At 35.9% G+C, this 22,320-nt stretch overlaps 1 protein-coding gene across 21 annotated transcripts in view; it reads left to right on the top strand.

Annotated features, from left to right (window-relative positions):
* Window positions 1–22,320, top strand: part of LOC142336128 (voltage-dependent T-type calcium channel subunit alpha-1G-like) — a 155,833-nt gene that overhangs the window by 54,892 nt on the left and 78,621 nt on the right. For 11 of the 21 annotated variants that reach the window (XM_075384688.1, XM_075384689.1, XM_075384683.1 and 8 more), the window contains 3 exons: window positions 12,332–12,682; window positions 14,959–15,049; window positions 17,121–17,431. In XM_075384688.1, the coding sequence (XP_075240803.1) occupies window positions 12,332–12,682; window positions 14,959–15,049; window positions 17,121–17,431 (753 nt within the window). Of the gene's footprint in view, window positions 1–12,331; window positions 12,683–14,445; window positions 14,488–14,958; window positions 15,050–17,120; window positions 17,432–22,320 lie in introns of all 21 variants that reach the window. The other 10 variants (XM_075384700.1, XM_075384698.1, XM_075384699.1 and 7 more) reach the window with 2 other exon arrangements.

Genomic DNA, 22,320 nt, shown 5'->3' with positions numbered 1-22,320 from the left:
TTAGCAATATTTATAGAAAGTTTTTGTTCCCTAGTAAAAAATATTCCGTTGTTTTTAATATTTGAAGTAAAAACATGTGAATTAATATAGAGAAATTCTTTCAATTTGAACTGCTAATCAGAAACAGACCAAACTGGAACAGTAAAAGCATCAATAAAAGTTCAGCTCCAACCTCAATAGTGATGAAAAATAACAGTTTTATGGTTCTTGCCTCAATCGTTTGCCGTTCTTGTTTTCATGTTTTTGAGTGTTCGGCAAAAAATCAAATCTGCTATGTTGTCATAAAAAACTACTAAAAGCGAGAAGCAGCTACAAAATTGCTTAGAAAGTTTCCAGTAGAAAGATGGGCTGCCGTTCGTCCAAAACGTTTGTTCAACTAAACTATTTTTGTTTAACTAAAGAGAAAATATACTTGGGTATATTCAGGGGTTTCCATTTCTTCTGTTAACTGAAATTTCTGATTTTTAGAAGGTTTAAACTATAAAGTAAACTGAAGAATCTAGAATAGACAGCAGAATAAAGAAATGAACGATTAACATTTTTTCTGTCTCAGCAAACTATATTTTTGTTGTTTTCGTTTCGATTACCCCATATTCGATCAAGTCTCTGAAATTTCAACCAAATGAGTTTTTTGTATAAAAAAGATCCGATTCAGTTTGAGTGAAGGTGCCCGCTGAAAAATACAAACCTAATTTTTTTCATTTAGGAAACTTTCCATCTTTCTCTATCTTAATTCGAAAAAAAATTATCCTAAATCTTCCTTTATCTTAATATTAATCTACCGATAGTCTTTCACTTGATTCAATAGCCTACGACACAGAGATTCACAATTCAGAGAGAGGGCCCGCAAAATTTAAACTAAAGCTTTTTCTTTAGTTTTTGTTATTTGAATACTCAACGTCTATGGGCATTTTTTGTTTCTCTTAAGTTTAACCAAACTGTATGATCTTGCATATCTAAAGCTATATCATTTAATAAGATTTCTGATACAACTATGCTATTATTGCAGTTGAATACCCCCTCAGTGCTACTCCCTGTTAAAACAATTTTTCATTTTCCTTCTGTTCATGTTTTTGTTGCAATTTCTGAACAACTCCTCCTTTTTCAACCAATAATACTTTTCTTAGATATTCGTTCAGATCAAAGCTAGCATGCAGAGTCTACAAATTTTTGATTCTCACTTTTCTTATTGATGCGTAGAAAAACAGCCTCGCATATATTTTACCTGTTTTAAAAACGTGTCTGAACGATAAAACTGTAAACGTCAAAATTTGTAATTATGACTATGTGTAGATTTCTCATCATTTCAAGGTCAAAATAAATGAAAGTTTGATTTAAGTCACGTCCTGTTGATATGATATCCTAAACAATTTTCTTTCAAAAACCTAAAAACTACAAAAAATCTTGATTCTGAAAAGGAAAGAAAATTTTCGATAAGGCTAGCTTTTTGAGTTAACTTATTTTTTTCGGACTGTTTTCTTGAACGTCTTCAATCTTTCTCTAGTATCATTTTGTAGTGCACTAAATTGTCACCATTAACCACGGTTTGTTCAAATATGTTGTTAGAGGAATTAATTTAAGATTGTTTCGTTCACCAAAAGCTTTGAACTCCATACGGCAATAATTTTATGCGTGAGATTTTTTTTACTACTTTGCGATATGAAAAAGATATTAGTTAAGGGGCGTTAATTGATTGCTATGATCAGTCTCAATACTGCTCGACATAGGTTTACCAATTACCAGATCTATATGCCGTATGCTTGAAAAAACGGTTAGGAAAACTTGTTAATTACTAAAATTATTGATGGGGAAATAGATCACAATTGATGGGAATTTCCATAGTAAAATAGCTAGTTTGTGGTAAAATATTAGATGATAATTAACAGAAAGATTACTGTTGTGTGTACTGACAAATTCTGATGTGCTGCTTAGTTTGAATGAGTTAGGCACTCTTGAGTTATTGCAGAATTTTGAAAAAGGGACAAATGGATTGCAACTTAAGTTGCCCTATTTTAATTCTTCTTCCGAATAAATTTTCTATAGCTACTTCCAAGCTCGTATATGTGTTCTTTGCTGAATCATTATTTTTGTAAATCATGAGTCTTCTGACTAGCTCCGAATAATCACTAAGCCATTTGGGAAGCCGACTTTGTTTCGTCTTTAGTCACCATTAGAGTTAAGAGAAGCTTATTTGAGAAACAGCCTGGATAGTATCTCTATCAATTTCCGTACACATGTATCAATAGTGGCGGTAAAATCACCCGGCATAGCCTAGGCCTAAATAATTTGCAGCCTATGCATTATGCATTCATTTGCTGTACTAGTTTAAAGCAGCGCGCAGCCATTTTTGTATATTGCCGATAGTGTAGTATATTATATGTTCACAAAGTCAACGGTAAATTTTTATCTGAACAATGTAGTATCGGCCGAATGTTTTTCATTAATGTCACTTAATAAGATTGTCTTCGCATTATTTTGCTCAGTGAATTTTGAGATCAAAATTTCTTGCGAAGCTTAATGTTTGGATCTTTTTAGAATTCGTCAAACCACATAGTAGATCTTTCTAATGCGTTAGGATGAAAAACAACTGTTTATGACTCGACAAAGTCGAAGTTACTTAACCTTAAATAAAAACCTAATTGGTATCGGGTTTCAGCAAAAATCCTAATTTCGTAAACTTCGCATTTTTTCTTTTCGAAATTATACTCAACAATCTTGATTAAAATATTCCAAAAAGAAAAAAACGCTTCTAATTTTTTATAATACGTTCTTCCTAAAAATATCAGGCAGAGAAAAGCCAAACAAACAATAAAAAGACAACATTGGAGAAATCCTTCAATTTATATTGATACACATTGGTGGGCTTTGGAATGGTAAAACTCACGACTTCCTGGCTTAGACACATTGATCCGCAAAAGCGAACTAAGTATGATGAAACCAAAAACTCGATTGCATACACAAAAACTCCCTCGTCATAGACCAATTGAAAAAATTTAAAACAGTAAGCAGAAATTTAGTCAAACTTAGGACTTTTGTACAGCAAAGTGACCCTGATTTTCTTTTATCTTAAAAGAAGCAAAATGCTGTACTTCGTTTGAAGAATAGTGACGTGGACAAATGATGTTGATATGAAGCTACCACAAAAAGTTACAACGCAAGCGAACGATTCAAACACTCCTCCGAAGAAAAAAAGAGTTTCAAAATACGAAGTGCAGGTTGGCGATAAAAGCGGAAATATTCATGTATATCGATGCACATTTTTATTTTTTGCTTTCTAATTTTTGCTTGCGTTGTAACCGTATGAGGCAGATAAGAGCGGTTGAATTTGACCTGTGTACAATTTGACCTTGACCTCGGATTGTAGTTATAGATTAACATGAATGACTTGATTGACTGACTGATTTCTTCTGTGGTTTTTGGGTTGAATTAGCTAGCCAGTTTGGCCGCGATTAAGTTCTCATTCCATTCTCAACTCCTTTAGCGGCTATTGATTGTCAACTAATATTCCTACAATTTTGCATCAATATGTTCCGAAGAAAAAACCCAGGGAAAATTATTTTAGAAAAAAGCAAGGCAAAATACCCCCATATATATAAACCCCCACAGAAATAAAACCCCAATTGATTGTTAAAGAGTTGCAGATTTAGCGCATTTGGCCATGTCACGCGGGTCATAGCCATGCCTTAGTGTTCGTGGAAATTGATATTAAACTATCACAATCGAACCAGTCATCACGAATGAAGTTCAATATTAAAATGGAGGTTTATTTCCGTGAGCTGTATTTCCGTGCGGGGTTTATTTCCTATTAGATTCAGCCTGTGGATTTTTTTGTGTGAGGGTTTGCTTCCTTAACCCGCACACAAATAATCTTTCAAAATAAATTAATTATTTTTGATGTGGTTTATTTTATTAATCTGCGATTGAAGCGACTAGAGCCTTAGATTGTAGTAGCGACATGGAAACTGACCTCTATGCACGGGTGAAAATTTTTAGTTATAGTAATATTAGTTGACTTCGAGTGTTGAGTGTTAGTTGAAATGACAGATAACTAACATCAGTTAGGAAAACTATCTCGTACACTAAGTGCGCATGCACAAAAAACTGCTCAGACCCTAGCTCGATTGGGAAATTTCACACAAACTGAGGTGCAGCAACGCTAATTTTGAGGGCTTAAAAAGAATACAAAAAATATTATATTTTGAATTGAAAGCTCTCTATCACTTTTGATCTTATTTACGGCACTGAGGAACACACACACACACACACACACACACACACACACAAAAACACGCAAACACAAATTGTTGCGACGTAAATCCCAATTGAGCGCGACTTTGAGACTATGAACATTTATGAAAATTTTGAACAATTTTTGAGATAACTTAGTTGAAGTTACACTTCAATATATAGTGTTTTTTGGGCCCCCTCACTTTGTCACTGATGAGAAACAACGAAATTTTTTCTTCTGTAGCTTATTTTTTTAAAAAAATAATAACAGGACGGTTTCAAATTTTTGTACTATTTCGATAAAAATTTGTTGCCTGTGAAATTTTTTCTAATGAACTGAGTAACAAAAGTGTCATGTCTAAGACAGTCAAAATTTCGGACAAATTTTTCGATTTTTTGCGTTCTGGCAACTGATCTATGGTACATTGTTTATGCTCCTTGGCCTAAGTCTTGCATACCAAGACAAATTTTCAATAAAATTTGTGTTTCTGAAAGTCGAACTCATGGTAGATCACACGTGGCAAACCAAGCTCCTTATCTCTCTCTCTCTCTCTATATATATATATATATATATATATATATATATATATATATATATAAATATATATATATATATATATATATATATATATATATATGTATATGTATATATCTGTATATATATATTACAATTCGCGCCATTGGCACACAATTTATTGTCAAAAACGGGAAATCTACAAGTAACATTGGACGTGAATGTCGACCACTTCTGTCGAATACAAGACTCAGTGTAACAGCTGGTCTTTTTGACTATTCTTGTAGCGCACTGGATGTCAAAGCTCCTTGCTTTTCCGTCTGAACCTTTGTGTGCTTTCAAAACCTTCCCAAGAGCCCAGATGCCTCTGGGTGTGAAGTCCTTGAGAACCCACACATTGTCAGCTTCATCCAGCTCATCATATGGTTGAGCTCAGGAACATATTCATTTAGCAGCCTGCTGCAGTAGTGACCAAGTAGTGACTGCGTAACTTGAAGTCCTTAGTGATGAACCGCTGGTTGTTGTTCACAAGATGTTTCAAAGACATGTGAAATCTGCGAAGTAGGAAGTGAATAGGCGTAAGTGGTTCGTCATCTGAGATGCTGCAGCTCACAGAAGTTAATGGCATGATGTTCAAAATTGCCTCGCCCTCTGCCACAACTGTCTGGAAGCCCAATTCCGACTGCCCAGCACAATTAGTAGACTCCTCTTCGCGGTCTGTATCAGCCTCTCTCAGACTCCTCCGAAGTGTGGATCCAATGGTGGGTTGAAAACCCACTGAATGTTCTGTTGCGCCAATTGCAGTCTGATGTAATCGTTCGTCTCGCTGGTATTTTCTTAGGAATCTTAACTTCAATGATTTGTTGGCCCCAAGGAAGGTTTTGCCATTGTCACTCACAATGAGGTCAGGGTATCCAAGTTTTGATACAAATCTGCGGATGGCCATGAGAAGACAACTGTTTGATAGTTCATGGCATACTTCAAAGTGGACAGTTCTGGTGACTAGGCATGTGAACAAGCATGTGTAGTGCATCTGAGTGCCCCCTCTCTTGTCCTCCAGGTAGAAATGTCCAAACATGTCTATATCTTTTTTGAAAAAAGAGGACTGCTTGTCGACATATGGAAATCTGGATTCAGGTAGATGAGCCGTCTTCGGTCTCACGTTGTCTGCCCTCCATTATGTGCAAATGAATCAGTTATTCCCCAGACTTCTCAGCACTTTTCTCAATCTAATCATTAAGAAAATCTGCTGCAGGTGAGCCTTCACATTTTTCATGCCCCGACGGCCACAGTCATGGTGTGCCCTTTCAATCAACACTCTTGTAATTCTGCTCCTGCTATGGAGAACAAAGGGTTTGTTTCGCACTGTAGGTTAGAGGTGCCTTTTATCTTTTCTCGAGACTGCTTTCTTCAACGGCGAAGAAATTGTTCCTGAGAAAAACTAGTGTGGGGACATCGTGATGAGGAAATTCTTTGCCCTGTTCTCAACTGATGCAAAATTGTCAATTTTGGAGGTCTCAGGTGATTGGATTTGTCTTCTCGTTCGGATTTTTGCCTTGAAGAGTCTTTTTGCCTGGAACACCATTCTAGTAGAATTGAGCAGTCGACTCCATGTTTCAAATTTTCAACCTCAATGCAGGCGTCTGATGTTGTGCCGCTTTTGTAGCACATATTTGGGGACCACTGTCCTCGATGAAATTCTAAGAATCATGAGGTTTGCTTAGAAATTCCTGTGGTTCAATTCACAGCTTTGGTATGTGTGATGGGGTGAAGCCTCGTGTGCCGTGGGTGGTGAGCGGGATTCGTCTTTCCAGAGATGTATCTCCAATTATCTTATCTGGAATTTTCATGCATTTTGGTCAATCTGTTGGCAATGTACATCTTCTGTATCTGGTTGGATTGGATCTATCCAAGTATAGCAGTGCTGTTTGTCCAAAAGTGCCTTGAACTTATGTTTGATGTCATCTTGCTCTCACGAAAGATTCATCTTTCCAGAGATTCATCTTTTCAAAGATTCATCTTTCCAGGGATTCATCTTTCCAGAGATGTATCTCCAATTATCTGAGCTGGAATTTTCGTGCATTTTGGTAAATCTGTGGGCAATGTACATCTTCTGTCTCTGGTTGGATTGGATCCACCCAATTGTAGCACTGCTGTTTGTCCAAAAGTGCTTTGAACTTATGTTTGTTGTCATCCTGCTCTCACAAAAACCTGCTAGCTCTGCTCCAAGCGTTGCCGCTTACAATTCCAAATTTGGAAATCTCAGTTGCTTGATTGTTGCCACTTTTTATATTGCTGATCTCATATCGGGAAGATATGTGCAAAGACCACTCGGCGTTTTTTTTCCTCACATACTCTATTGCAGCAATTTTTTTCATTGAGGCAACAGTGAACGTGAGAATTTGATGGGTTCCAATGGTGTTGTGAATCAGGCATTTAGGAATTTGCATTGAAATCATGCTGTTGAACTCCTCCATCCACTCTTGTAGTTCTTGTTGGCAGTATTCTGACACTGATTGATCCCTGTTTCTTCCCCTTTTAACAGTTTTTTTGAAATATGCACCTCATTTTGATGGCAAACGGTGAGATCAGTCCAACTGGATCAAACAGAGAAGCTGCCAATGAAAGCACTTTTCTTTGAGTCAGTTGGCGTCCTGTGTGTTGAGGCTTCGGTTTTGCAAACATAAGCTTATCAGTCTCGTGTTCCCACGACTGATCATGGATTCCATGAGTTTTCATTTCTGTTTTGTCCCTTTCGACTAGGTTTTCTGATTTGATTGTTTTGTTTCTCAGGAACTTTGTCAAATTGAACCCTCCTGTCTGCAAAACAATTTTAATCTCCTCTGCACTTCTTCATGCCTCCTCTTCAGAAGAGTAGCTCTGAATGATTTCATCCATGTGGAACTGCTGCAAGATTTATGTGTACGCCTCTGGATGCTCTTGTCTGTAGTCATTTGAACACTTCTGCAGAACAAAGATCGCACAAGAATGTGATTTATGTGGCTCTGAAAATGAGTCGATTGTATTTGAATATCTTTCATTGCCATCCCCTGTCCACAGAAAATGTTAATTGTCCTGGTCTTGTGGATGGATGCCAATTTGAATGAACATTGCCTCGAGGTCCGCTGCGATCGCTGTTGAGTACTGTCTGAACAAAGAAGAAGACTATGCAGGTTGCAAAAGTAGATCCGGCCCTATCAGCAATGCATCATTGAGTGAGATTCCTTTATGTTTTGAAGCAGCGTTTTTGAAGATTGTCCTTTGCAAAAACGGTGGCTGAAGTTCACTCCTTCAATTTTCAAGAAAAACTGGAGAAGATCTTCATCCTTTGATATGACTGAAAAGTGCTATGCTTGTGTTGTTTGCTTGTACGATCCTCTTCTGCGAGTACCTCTGAGAAATGGGACCTGTCAGTGTCCAACCAAGCACAGTTGATTCCGTATGGGGTGCCAGTGGGTCCCGTTGTGAACTATCTGAGTGCTGTTGCTGTGAATGCATCTGCTCCAATCAGTATTCCTAACCGGTTGTCCCTGATTGTTGGGAAACCTGGGTTCTGGTGGTGAGAATGGTGTCTGCAGATCTCATCCAACAATTCAATTTGATTTCTTGGCATCCGAAACTCCTCTATTGCTGTTGCGTAGACAGGGATTCTGATCACAGGACAACTGCTGTACAAAGCTCCTATTCCGATCAAGACAACTGCTTTTTTATTTGATCTTTCACCATGAAGTGTTGCTAGGGGAAAGTTTATATCTTGGATTTGTTGAACTTGAAGTGCTGCGGCAATCTTTTATGTTATTTGAAGGCTGTCACTGCCAATGTTCAGCAGTGCGTACGTTTCAATGCAGAGATCTCTGTTGAAAAATGTCACTGGTATCGCCTGCAACTTTATCTGAGGTCTGATCCTGTTTCCTGATGTTTGCTGTTGGTTGCTGTAAATGAAAGTTGCTGCATGATGTTTCATGTTGGTTGCTGCAAGTGTAGTCTTATTGCGGAGTCGTTGCCTGCTGTTGAGCTACAGTGCGCTGAAGGTTAATCCGTTGTCTGTTCTTGTTGTTGAACAAGGTTCTCTTCTCTTGATTGACTTAAATTTTGCCAGGTTTTATCTGTTCTCACTGCCCCTGAGAAAAATTGTCTGTGCATTTCTCTGTCTTCAAAATTCAGAATTGGTTGAGATTTATTAGTGTCTTCTGAGTCGGACTTGACAGCAGTGTTAGTCTGCTGATTGTTGAGGCTTATAAACAAATTTCCTTGGTCTATTACGTATGGGGTACTGTTTTCTAAGTAGATTAGGGGAAGGCGCTGCTGATGTGTTAAAAGCAGATTCAGTATCACTTGCAACCGCTCTGTCTGCTTTTGCTACCTGTTTGCATTTCAGCATGATTATGTTCTTTGGAAGATTCACTCACAAGTGCTGTCAACTCTTCACTTGTAGCTGTAGCTTCATAGTGTCACTACAACTTCTGTTCAACTGATCTTTTGTGACCTCACTAGTTTCAAAGTTTTACTTAGTATGCTTAGACCTTTGTTACTCTTGCTTTGTTTTTCGAAGAGGTCTTTTGCTTCGTTCCACTCTATCAGCTTTAGCTGAAGTTGTTGCTTGAGGTTGCTCTTTGCTGCTGATGCTTTGGAGTTGTTTGGCATGTTGACTGTGTTAGAAGACTGTCTTATTTTACAAAGTTTATACTGCACTCTTTCTGAAATATGTTTTCTAGTAACATCCTTGATTTTGTTAACCCTATTATTAAATTAAGGCTGTTGCTTACTGTGCTTATCTAATGCTTTTGGTTAATGATTTTCTGCTATGTTTGCTTGTCGCTATCACTAATCCGTGGTTTTCAATATAGATGTGATGCGTCAGTAATCAGAAAATGTATAGAGTTAAACCTTTTCACTAATCAGTGAAATTCGTTGAAACTTTTCGAGCGCGACAGAAACAAATCTTACCTGTGTTGGCTAAACTTTTGATTAAGGTGTGTGTGTGTGTCTGTACTGACACACGTGTGGGGATAACTTCTTGTTCTTGTAAACCTTAATGAAGCAAGGTCATACCAGGCCATGCAAATAATCCTAAGGAATGTGTGTTTGTGTAGGTGGTGCTTTAAATTTCATCGAGAGGAGGACCTACTCCATTGAGAACTAATGCGGAATTGAAAGATATTTTTACTGATCCAACAATACCTAGACGCCTATTAAAATCCAGCCTTCGACATTGAGACATTCAAATCTGTGATTGAGACATTCAAATCTGTGAGTAAAGTTGGACCATCTGTCGTGACTAGGCATCCCACGCAGGTATCCTTCTCAGGAGAAGCCTCATCTCAGTCTCACTTCTAGGGACAGATTAAAAATCAGTTGGATCTATTGTAATTGTGATGTTTTTGATTAAATTTGTGAAATTATCAAAACCCGAGCTTAAAACGTGCTAAAGTGTCAAATTCCCAACTCCCCCATATAAAAATAAAAATTCCGCAGTCTGAGTCGAGCAAGTTTCGAGATCCGTTTTGAACCCTCGGACACATCAAACGTGTTTATGCTCTTCGGCCTAAATCTTACATACGAAGGCAACTTTTCAATAATATTTGCATTTCTGAAAGTGTCACCAATGGTAGCAAATCAAGCTCTTTATATTTATATATATATATATATATATATATATATATATATATATATATATATACAACTGGCGCCATTGACACAAGTTATGTTCAAAAACGGGAAATCTTTCTCTATAAACATTGTTGGACGTGAATTTCAACCACTTCTGACTTCTTCAATTAAATCAACAAATATAAAGAGCAGCAATGGAAATTAGTTGGGGGGATGGAAGTCAGGAAATAAAATATTTTTGGAGGACAGAAATGTAGCTGGGGGAAGAAAAATATGTGAGTGGGAGAGAAAGTATTCAGGAACTTGGTTCCATTACATACATACTGCCAAGGCAATCTATGCTAATTAAAAAGTTTTTGAATAATTTCTATCCATAATTAGAAAAAAAGTGTTTAATATCAGTTTTCTTCACTAAACTAAATTACAGAAACTCCAATGGGAGTACATTCCACTGGTTGTTAGAGCATTTAGAAATCACATAATCTCAGGACTATTTTTTTGTATCATTTACAATGTTTCCACTTTTAGAGCAAGGGTCAGAGCAAATAATCTTTACTTGAACCTTACATGCTTCATTTTATTCCTTCCAAATATTGCTTACGAACCGCTTATATTTTTTTCTACGTATTAGCAAGAGCATTTATGGTATTTGCGAACTTTGCAAACTGAGTTGATCAAAGATAGCCTCATATAAAAAAAAATAGCAAGTTAATGCCAAATTCTAGGATGTTCTTCCAACTACGATTGTAAGTGATATAATTCCTATTTTTATAATAATTACAGATATGCCCATGAAAATTACAGATATGCCCATGAACAAATTTATGAGCAAGAACTAATCATTCACGATGGAGATCATAAATTGTTATCATTGTCATCTCTGATCTTAATTAGACGATGTTGAGAATCTTTGATCAACCGGTCCTTGTGATTTCATTATGGATACTAACAGAATAATTGACTGTCAATCACATCCTCTCAAGTCATTTGTTACACAGGTCAAATTTTGGTCAACTCAGTTCGCACTGCTAAGCTTCCGACTAGATCAATGTAGGTCTATGAGATTTAACGCTATACGCATAAATATTGCACTTTTCTGAGGTCAATCTCTATACACTATTTGTTTTGTATTCATTTCCGTGATGTGTTACCAATACGTCATTTTTTCATAACTTTCAACATGCCCGTTTAACCGTTTAAACCCCTGAAATATTGCAAAAATCAAAACTTCACTGTAATATGAAGGAACTAAATGTGAAAATTTGTTCAAATTAGAGATAGTCAGCGAAAAAAAGATCTGTTTCCTCTTCTTTCTCCCAACCCAGTAGAAAATGACAATATTTGGCATTCTTCACACCCCTTCTATGCCATATATTAATTGTAATATCACACCCTTTATTAGTTCATACAAAGCATTGTTGGTGCATTATTAGTGGATGGAGCAAAAAAAGTTTGTTCACACAACCGTTCTTAACTCTAAGTCGAATTCAGTACTGAGTCAGAGAGTCTAATTCAGGTCACATTTTGCAATAAATTTGTCTGATTCACAGCTAATTCAGGTCACATTTTGCAGAGAATTTGTCTGATCCAAAGCTAACTCAGTGATTCATTCTGAATTATCTTCTGATTCATAAGAATAAAGAATATTTTCTCTGAATTTTGTTCTGATTGAGATAAATTCAGAAATCACTTCATAGTTGGTTCTGAAATCCTTCTGAATCAGTACTAAATCATAAAATTTATCTGAAATTGTTCTGAATCAGTACTGATTGACACTGAACCTTAAGTACGGAAGCTAATGGAAACGATATTTTATTCAAAGGGGGAGGGGGAACAGATCCTAAAAATGTCCCCTATGTATGCGGCACATAACCACGAGGTGTTTCCATTCCTCTCCTAATGAGAGAAAGAGAGCATGTGTTGTCAAGATTAAGTTCACTCACTTAACTAACTGAGGTTGTTTGCGTTTGTTTTGTGCAGGATGCAAGTCGCATGCGATGTCGCAAACAGAGAACTTTCCTAATCACCCAAGGTGCATTCGAGGACCACTTTGAACCCATTGCTGGAACCAAAAGCGACGCTCCTGGCAACATACCTACCATTCCCATCTATATGACGGCTAAAGAAGCCGACCAACTTGCTAATTCGTCCCAAATACTTACCAAGCACTCTAGTGTTCGTGAGTCCTCGTCTCTCGCTTTCCAACGACGCTCCGATGTGACTACTCGGCGTATTTCGTTTGCTCGTGAGTCGGGGAGCAGACATTGCGGTGGTGGCGAAGAGATCTCTCGTCAGGAGAGCCTCAAGTCCAGACACCCGAGGTTCTTCGGGGTATGTAAGTGGTGCCAATTGAGAAAGATCATTTGTGGTGCATTGACGTATCCTTGTTTCGATTGTCCAGAGTGACTACTGTTCATTACTACTCATCATGATCCTATCCTGACCTGGAATTGATTTGGGTTGATTTGTGGGCAAATACTGAAGATTGCCGGAAGATTGAACTTGGTCGTTTTTCGGATTCTGATCATTCTGTCTCTCTGTGTGTGTGAAATTGGCTTGGCTTCATTGGATTGAAGGCTTTTGTGTGTTTTAGTGGATTTTGATCATTCTCTTTTCCAATGAATAATTGTCTAATTGGGAACACTGGTTGTTCAAATCTGTCTTATGTGTTCAGCCATTTAGATTAGCCGGCTTTCAGTTGATGCTTTTATGTTGATCTTGTACATGGAGTAGTTTCAGGTTATGCTGGATGCCAATATTCCTGCTTTTGGGGAATTCTTGCGACCGATGGATAGACAATTATCAGAAACGATGCAATATAGTTGATTTGGTAACTGAGGATTTTATAATAGTTAGAAAGCACTTTTCCTAGAAATTTTTTCGAGACTCAGGAAAAGAGTACACTTCAACACGCTAGGAAATTAGCAGGGCCCTAATACTATGTTCCTGGGTGATTTTAATTCTTGGCTGCAAAATAACTTTATTTTAATCATCCCAATTGAGCAAAAAGTAACACAAAAGTTGCAAAAGTTGACGCCGAAAATATTTACATATCGAAGAATTAGACATTGAAACGAAGTTTGTATAGCTATTATATTAACCCTGTTGTCTTTTTTATGCAATTTTTCGCTTGGCCACTTTTTGTCTGAGCCTTTTAAATTTTCGTCCTCAAAAACGGTATAATCAGGTCATGCCCGGAAGGTAGAGCCCCACCACTACTCTCCCTTCCTCCACATGGTCATGGCCGGTGGACCCCCCGTCCAGCCCTCCAAACCCTGCCGTCTGCCTCCCCCCCCCCCACCCCCACTTTATCCCGGCCCCCGAGATGTCACTCCGCTCATTCCTCCTCTAATGCATGCTCTAATGCTAGCATTCGTGAGCCACAGCTGGCTAAAACCAAAACCCCGCCGATCGTTTGTGAGCAATTCACCCGCGGTTACTCTGTTATGTTTGTAACTGAGGGCATGGAAAATTTGCGGAACGTACTGACTCGGGAGTGCAAAAAGGGAAAAGATGCGAATTTCATGCATATTGTGGCACGCGGTTAAGTTTGTCCACTGTTTCAGATAAAGGATCACACCTTGAATAGATTTTTTCATCTGGAAGTTAAAATTTTCTAATATGAAATGCCTCGTGGCTCAGACGACTACGATTTTTGATGTGTAATCAGCAACGCATTACCCTCGCATTCTTCTCCAAACTTTTTTAGTTTCAACTAACTAAAAGTGGCTCTTTTCCGTTATAACCATCCCCCCCCCCCCCCCCCCCCCCCTCCTCCTACTCAACCCAATTACGCTAAGCACCCCCAGTTCTTAGATGAAACATTTAAACATTTGCCATCAGACAGTAAATCATTATATGGTAGCACATGCGCTTGGGGGTTTCTAAATAAAATGCCTCTACTAAGTTCGGGGGAGGTGGCACAATCGGAAATGATCCAAAAAATTGAACAATTTTTCCCATGTTTAGCTTATTCACTGTTCAGCATGGCACTTTAGATTTTCTTCAATTCACTCTTCGCACCCCAATAGTTGATTTGCGTGTCTCTGAGTTTTTGTTTATTTCTTTTTTAACCCATTGAGTTTGTATTTCAGCGAACAATGTTTAAACGTTGCTTCTCCACCGCACGTCTCCCGGTAATATTTATGTGTGCAGTTCGCAACTCTGTTCGGCTAATTGATACACCCTTCCTGCTTCCGTGTCCCACTGTCCTCGCAAGGACTCTGTGGGCACAACTGTGCTCCTGATCGAATGGCTATTGGCAGAACGAATTTATGAGAAAGCTTCTTTAAAAGTTTGATCACAAGAAGTGATTATCTGTAGACATTTTTTGCATTAAAAAATTTGAAAAAATTTATGTTTAGCGACATTTAATATTATTTTGAAATGTTCTTCTTCTAATAGCTATTCGGCTGCAGGAACGCACAATATGAGCGGAGCGCTGCTAGTAGGTGGGCGGAGGGCTGCAAGTTTTCATCACTGCGCTCAGGTCGCATAACTTGTTCCACTGGCAGAAGATTGGATGCTCGCATTTTATAACTCTGTCTTTATAATTCTAAACCGACCAGCACTAATAGTTCATTAGTTTTCATCAATTGTAATTTCAGGATGAGAAGAAGTCACATGCTAGTTCCTCAGTTGGAGGCAAACTGGAGGACCCGGTCACAAAAGAAGAGTTCGAGGAACAAGAAAAAGCAGGTTAGAAAGAGTTCCGGAATTCAGATCTTTTCAACAATTGCCTCCCCTAGAGCATCCCCTATTCTTGAAAAGAATTTAAGAGAGCAATTTATTGACCGATCAGAGAATATTTGAACCGTAGCTTTATGTGTAAATTAATCAATTTAGAAATGAGTATAGTTTAGAAGGAGAGGTTCTTCTCTGCAAGATATAAAAAAGGCCATTGTTGAGACGAATCTTTTCTTGTGTTTGGCTACTTTTGTTTTATAAAAGTCTTTCGCTAATTTGAGTGGTTTGATTTTTCGCCGACAGAAATGGGATAAATACGTACCCGGGGCGAATTCGAAGTGTTAACTTGTAAGAACTTTCAACTTATAAGGAGATGGATCGTCTTGCAATTTTTTTCCAAGAAATTGAAAGTTCTTACTAGTCACTTGTAAGAACTTTCAAGTTCTTGGAAAAACGATCCATCTCCTTATAAAATGAAAGTTTTTACAAGTTAACACTTCGAATTCGCCCGGGTACGTATTTATCCCATTTCTGTCGGCAAAAAAATCACTCAAATTAGCGAAAGACTTTTATAAAACAAAAGTAGCCCAACACAAGAAAAGATTCTTCTCAAGAATTATTAACCATTTGATGTACAACTTCTTACAAGTTAAACATTTGACCCACAGGCTCTTGAAAGTTAAACATTCAAAATACAAGGTTGTTACAAGTTAAAAATTCGACTCATGAAGCATATATTCATACAAGAGTTCTCAGAACAAAATTTCCTTCAAACTAACCATTTTGCCTATACTGTAGAAAAAAATAAAACGTCGCAAAATATGATTCTGCGCTTATTCGGCGCATCGACTGAAGAAAACAGCATCATGAAATTGATCTTAAAAAATATGGTAAAATGCAATGAAGGGAAATTTGAATAAACTTTGAAAAAAAAGTGAGTTATGAAGATGAAAATTCAATCGAAGACAGAAAAGACGTTATAGGATTTTCAAGAAAGTTCTTTAAAAATTCATCGGGCTCCAAAAATTTTCGATTGCGGAATTTTTTTCGGTCATGAACGGTAAAAAAAAGCAGCGCATTGAGATCTAGTTTTTGATTACCTGATTTGCAAAAGTGCCCCATCAGTTGTTAAAATTAAAAAATGACTGTTTTGTCAGCTTGAGTGACATTGTATTTTATACAAAATGGGCAATTAACGACCATGCGCTCGCTCCCTACGGTAAGTGACAGAAGTTTAAAGTGAATTGACCAATTATAGTTGAGCAAGCAAGAGACATATGAGTTAACCATTCGACTTTCAAATTCTTACAAGTTATTCAATTGCCTTGCAAGTTATTACAAGTTAAACAACACCTTTTGGAAGAAGGTTAAAATTCTTGCAAATTTTGCAAGAAACCATCTTTTGCAAGAAGCTGGCAATTTCCTACAATCTAACCAACCGATCTCGAACCATGTAAACACCGAGTGCGTTAAATCTGTGTACACCTCTTTGAGCCTCTTAAATGTACGGTTCATTGAATCTGCCGAGGAAGTAAAACTATATAGCATGAAGGCATCTTTTAATATAGTAGGTTTGGTCCTTCCACGTTTCCTGCCCTTCTACTCCATTTTTTGCAACTTATTTCCTTCTCTTATCCCGTACGGCTGGCCTGTTTGAGTTTAAATTATCTCCAATCTTCTTCGCCTGTTTTTCGAGAGCAATTTGTCCAACGGCTCTCATTTTGTGCTTTTTTGTGCACAACAAATTTTATGGCAATGTTTTACAAAATAAAAACCTCCTCAATGAAAACTGAATGAATTTATATAGCATCTTGCTACAATTTGACAAGTATGTTATACGATCTTATCAGATAAAACTTAGAAAAAATGAATTATCGATCATATCAGAGCTGATAAATAATTTATTAGATCCTACAGTTTACAATTCGAGTTATATGCAAAAACAAAAAATCATCTGCATAAATAAACTGATTGGATTTGGGATCTTTTGATTTTTTTTACTTCTTATTAACTTTTAATTAACTTTTTTAATTAACTTATATACTCTAACGTTGAATAATTAAAATGTGTGTTTTTTGTGCAGACTTCGCAAAATCAGAAGTGACACCCTATTCCAAAAAGTCAACCCCAATCCACGCGGATGTATTGAACCAGCAGCAGAACTTGACCTTAGAAGCACCCAATAACTCCACCAAGACTCTCTCTCCTGTCAAGACTACCAGGTCATCCTCCATTGCATGTCGCACTCTGCAGGATGTGGCCTCTCTGGAAGGTCTGGCGAGGAACGTGCTGGTGCCGCCGACTATCATACAGACGGCAGCCACCCCTCCTAGTTTCTTCCAGAGTCTGGCCTCCGATTTAGACGCCGAAAGTGACACTTTCAGTTTGCCAATGGTAAGAATAAATGCATCGTGTCACTTTACTCTAATGACCCAATCTATAGCCCAATCATGATGCTGATCATCTTAATTCTATCATTGTTTTCCAGTTTATCTTGTCGGAAAAATTCTGCGCTTGATGTTTCAGACATTTCTGATGCTCAACTATTTTTTTTCAATCCACTTAATACCAGAAACAAGTTTTTGAGTTAAAAACTTGTTTTTAGTTTATTTCACACCGATAGTAACGACTAAAAGTATTTCCCTTTGCTCTAATTATTGGTTAACCTTTAGTTCATAAAGTACCTAATTTATAAAATTAGGTACAAACAAGGAGGCTCGGTAATGTGCGTCAGCACATAATGTTCCGACCCCACTTATCCAAAAATATCTACGAAATCAAGCAGAGGTTGGAAGAAAAATCAAAATGATAAAAGATAGATTTTGATTTGTAATTTGAAACTCGATGTGTTCTCAAGTTAAGACAGCCATATACACTGAAGTTAATACCAGTATGGCTATTTTTTGTTTTCCTAGACCTGAGTAATAATTTTTCACATTTAGTTGAAAAAGCAAATTAATATTAATACAACTTATAGAGCAGAAAAATAACGATTTGGTAAAACAACGAAGTAAAAATACCTAAGTGTGTCAAATAACAAAAATGATATCCTGGATTCAAATTAAATCTGATTCTGAAACCCAACTTCAATCACTAAAAAATGATTGATGATTATCCTGCTGGGTTAAGCCCTATTTAATTTATTTGCATTTTTGTTCCGACTCCACTTGTGGGGAGAGGAACTATATACTCAAATGGGTTTTTTTGTTCAGACAATTTTGGCCGATCGATGTATTCATTGTAGAGAAATGTGAGTGGTATCATTAAAAAGCTCGCCCAGCGTAGAACTCGAAATTAAATAGGTTTTCTTCAATTTCGTATTTTTCGAAGAGTTATCGAGGATTGAAGTTTTGTGTGAACACCGCATATTTGGCATGATTTTGTTCAATTTTAGTGCAGTTTTTCTTCAAATTATCTTTTTTTTTGTTAAAATATAAACTTAAAATTACATTTCAAGCCACAAAATGAATCATTTTTGTGTTCCTTATAGACAAAAGGCAATAAAAAAGACTAGCTCTGGTCTCATAGGTTTACTATCAAAAAAATTCGAATTCTATTTGAGAGCTGTTTTTTTTTTAGAAAACTTCATTTTTTTTGTTTCTTTTTAAGTCACCTAGAGACTAGTCACTTTTCATTTCGGGGTTCTGTTAATGACAAATCTCATTTACAGTCAAATGAAGCCCAAAGAACAAAAGCTTCGTTTTCAAGTAACTGGTCATGTTTTTTTTTGGCTTTTATTCCAAGTTTTTGTAGTTTTTAATGAAATTTTGATGTTATTTTTGAGGTTTTAGTAATTTTCAGAGTTCTATGGCACACTCCTGTTGATTAAAAGTGCAATAGATTTCGCAAGGAGCATTAGGTGATCCTATCTAGTGCTGTGAGTTGACAGCTACTGGCTGTTGAGACTTTAAAAATAATTTTTTCTGAAATTTTTTTTCTACAATTGCCGGTCTTAAACTTATTTTTGTGAGCTATAAGTCAATAACAGTAATGATAGGACCCCCTCCTTTCTGCTGCAGCCAAAATTATTCAGTTTAGCGGTTTTATCTTTAACTATTGGTTCTATGACTTCGAAGAAATTTTTTGAAAACTTTGAATTTTTGGTTCCTGTTGAAATCTTATCACATTAACCTAATACTTATAGCTCTAATTGGCTTAGAGAAGATGTTCTATATTGAAAATAAAGTTTCCAGATGAAAGGTTTTGACAAAAGGTTATAGTTTAAATGGCTCCGTCACTTCTCGCACTTTTCTACGGAATTTTTGATTTTTTTACTTTATTTGTTGTTGTTCTCATAGTCAATAACTTATTGTATTGAGTTAATGATGAATTATGAATGAAAAACTTTCTTGTCATCTCATTGAGTTATAAATTAGCGAATTTATTGGCTTCCGTTGCAGGCTATTGAGTTTAATTGCGTCTTCTCAAAAATGTCCTGGTTTTAATGTATTTGCTCATAATTGTTGATTTTTTGAAATTATGTTGTTAAAAAAATAAGATCCTCCTTGCTGTTAGAAAATAGTTGAAAATAAATTTTTACTGAAAAGTTCGTTTTTTAATGTCTTCGACACTTTTCTCGATCAACTTTTTTTTGAATTTGCGGTTTTTGCCTGTTTTTTGTTACTTTAGGTAGCCGTAAAATGCTGACCGGTCGCATAACCTTGTAATTGATGATTGAGTGAGCAATGTTACCCGAAGCAGCCAGTTTAAAGCGAATAAAGTTTATGCTAGACATTTGCAATATTTTTTTGAACTTTTTAGTTTATGTTGTTCTTTTCGTCAACTTGTAACTTATTCTCATCATTGAGAAGTCCGATACAATTCCTTGTATTGCAAAAATTAACTTTTCTATTGATTATATGTTGTAACTAATGTTTTGTTTGATGGACAATATGCGTTTTCATAAACTTTTGTGAGAGTTTCTTTTTATCTTTTTTTAGCCCATTCGCGTAATAGCAAATCCAAATGACTTTCAAATTTGGCCCAAATGAACTTAATTAATCATTCAGTCTAGCTTTAACTGATTTAGCATAAACTAAAATTGAAAAAAATATATATATAATATTTGGATAATGGCTAATGATTTTGTTGGCTTCAATAATTTGTGTTTTTGCAAATTGTTTGTTTTTTTTTGAATTTTTCTGCATCCTTATTCTTTTCCTATGGCTTAGTCTAACCAAAGTCAGGCCCTATTGGTTTCATAATGAACTTTTATTAAATCTATCATGATATATTGTTGTTTAAAACCATTCTTTTTTAAGACTTTAAAAATTATTTGGTTTACAGAATGTTGGCTGATTTTTGAAATATGCCTCATTTCTTCTTTTGTTGATTCGTTACCTAGTCTCATTGAAGAAAACTTCCATCTGCTGTATAGCTGGGAAAAATTAAATTTGTGAAGTTAGGGTTTTATCTGATTAAATTTTGACGTTGTTACTAGGTGCTTTTAAATATAGGTATTTAGTTTTTGCCGTGAAATTCTTTTGTTTTTAATAATTTTGCTGTTTGTTTTTTTCTTTTAGTTTTTTTTCAAATACAGATCTCGTGAGCTCTGTAATGAGGTCTGACATTATTTATTTCAATCAGTAGTTAGGTTTGGCAACATTTTTTTCAACTCAAACATCTACTTGTGTTATCTCTTCATTTGGTTGAAAATTAAAGCAAAAATAAGAATGAGCTCGGTTCGGAACATCATGTGCGAACGCACATTAGCAAGCCGCCTTGTACATTTGCAAAACAGATGGGTTAAATGCGCTCAAAAAACTTATGAATCAAACGTAGAATTTTTTTTCATATTCTCTTTTTTTAATTCTTTCCTTCAGATATTTAAAAATCAAACCAAGAGGGTTGTTAATGTGCGTTCGCAGATGGTGTTCCGACCTCCGCTTATCTACATTTTTGACAACTGTCAACCAAATGAAGAGATAACCAAAATAGATCTTTGAGTTTGAAAAATTATTACTAAAACTACTTGATGAATTACATAATGCCAGAAGTCAATACAGCGCTAACGAAATCTCATTCCATTAAAAAGACTGCGTTCGTAAAAAATGAACATAATAAGCTAAAATATATAACATTTTTTATTGCAAAATATGCACTTAAAAGCACCTAATAACCACGTCAAAATACGATCAGAAGAAAACTTCTTTAACTGCACAAATTTACTTTTTCGTTGCTACAATGCAGATTGGACTTAAAATTAATGGTAAACTAGGTAACAAATTGTCAAAAACAAGCAATAATGAAGCGAAATACAGAGTTAAAGCAATATTTTTTAAACCTAATATTTAAAAACGTCTTAAAAACCATTAATTTTTAACGAAAAAACATTCTCCTAAATTTGTTTAAAAAACCTTACGAAAGCAATAGAATCTGTCTTTGGTTAGACTAAGCCGCAGAATTGGAATAAAGATGAAGAAAAACTAAAAAATTACAAACAATTTGCGAAAAATTAAATTATTGAAGCCTTCAAAATTTTTCGCTCTTATGTGAATGTTTTATTTTCTATTTCAAATGTCAATTAAACTATTTCAGTTAAACTTATACTGAAAGATCATGTAGGTTCATTTGGGCCCTGTTTGAACAAATATTGACCACTGACAAATTTTTTTATGCATATTGTTCAACAAACAAAACCACAGTTACGACGTATTATCAATAGCCACTTTACTTTTCGAACTACAGGAAAGTGGAGGGGGTCTCTCATTGAAGAGAATTGGATACAAGTCGACAAATCTAACAACAAAAACTAAAAAGTTTAAAAAAACGTTTGAAAAAAATAAAATCTTATAATTTATAGCTTTTTTCTATCAACTTACTGCATTGAGTAACTTCGTTCAACATTCATTTGGAGGTTTATGAGACTTTTCAGTTTTTTAAGACTGCAAAAAGAATAAAAAAAAAGTGCCGAAGCCATTAAAAATGAACTGTTCATTAAAAACTTTTAATTTTTTAAATATCATTTTGATAACAATGGAATATGATAATTGAAATTTTTTTCTACGCCAAGGGAAATGACAATAGTAGAATAATGTGATAAGATTTCAAAAAGATCCAAAATTATGAAAAAAAATTAAAAGATTATATGAAAAGTTGTGGCACCCAAATCATAAAGACAATATTTAAAAGATAAAACCGCTAACCAAATTAATTTTGATTGCATTAGATAGGAAAGGATTCCTCTCAATAGTGAGACTGACTTACAGTTCACAGAAACAAATTTAAGATAGGTAAATGTTCAAAAAAATGTCTCGGAAAATTATTTTTAAATCTTTAACAGC

Source organism: Convolutriloba macropyga, chromosome 3 (genome assembly GCF_964194025.1).
Source record: "Convolutriloba macropyga chromosome 3, txConMacr16.3, whole genome shotgun sequence".
In the NCBI taxonomy this organism is placed as follows: Eukaryota; Metazoa; Xenacoelomorpha; order Acoela; family Convolutidae; genus Convolutriloba; species Convolutriloba macropyga.
This window is presented reverse-complemented; position numbering and strand designations above follow the sequence as displayed.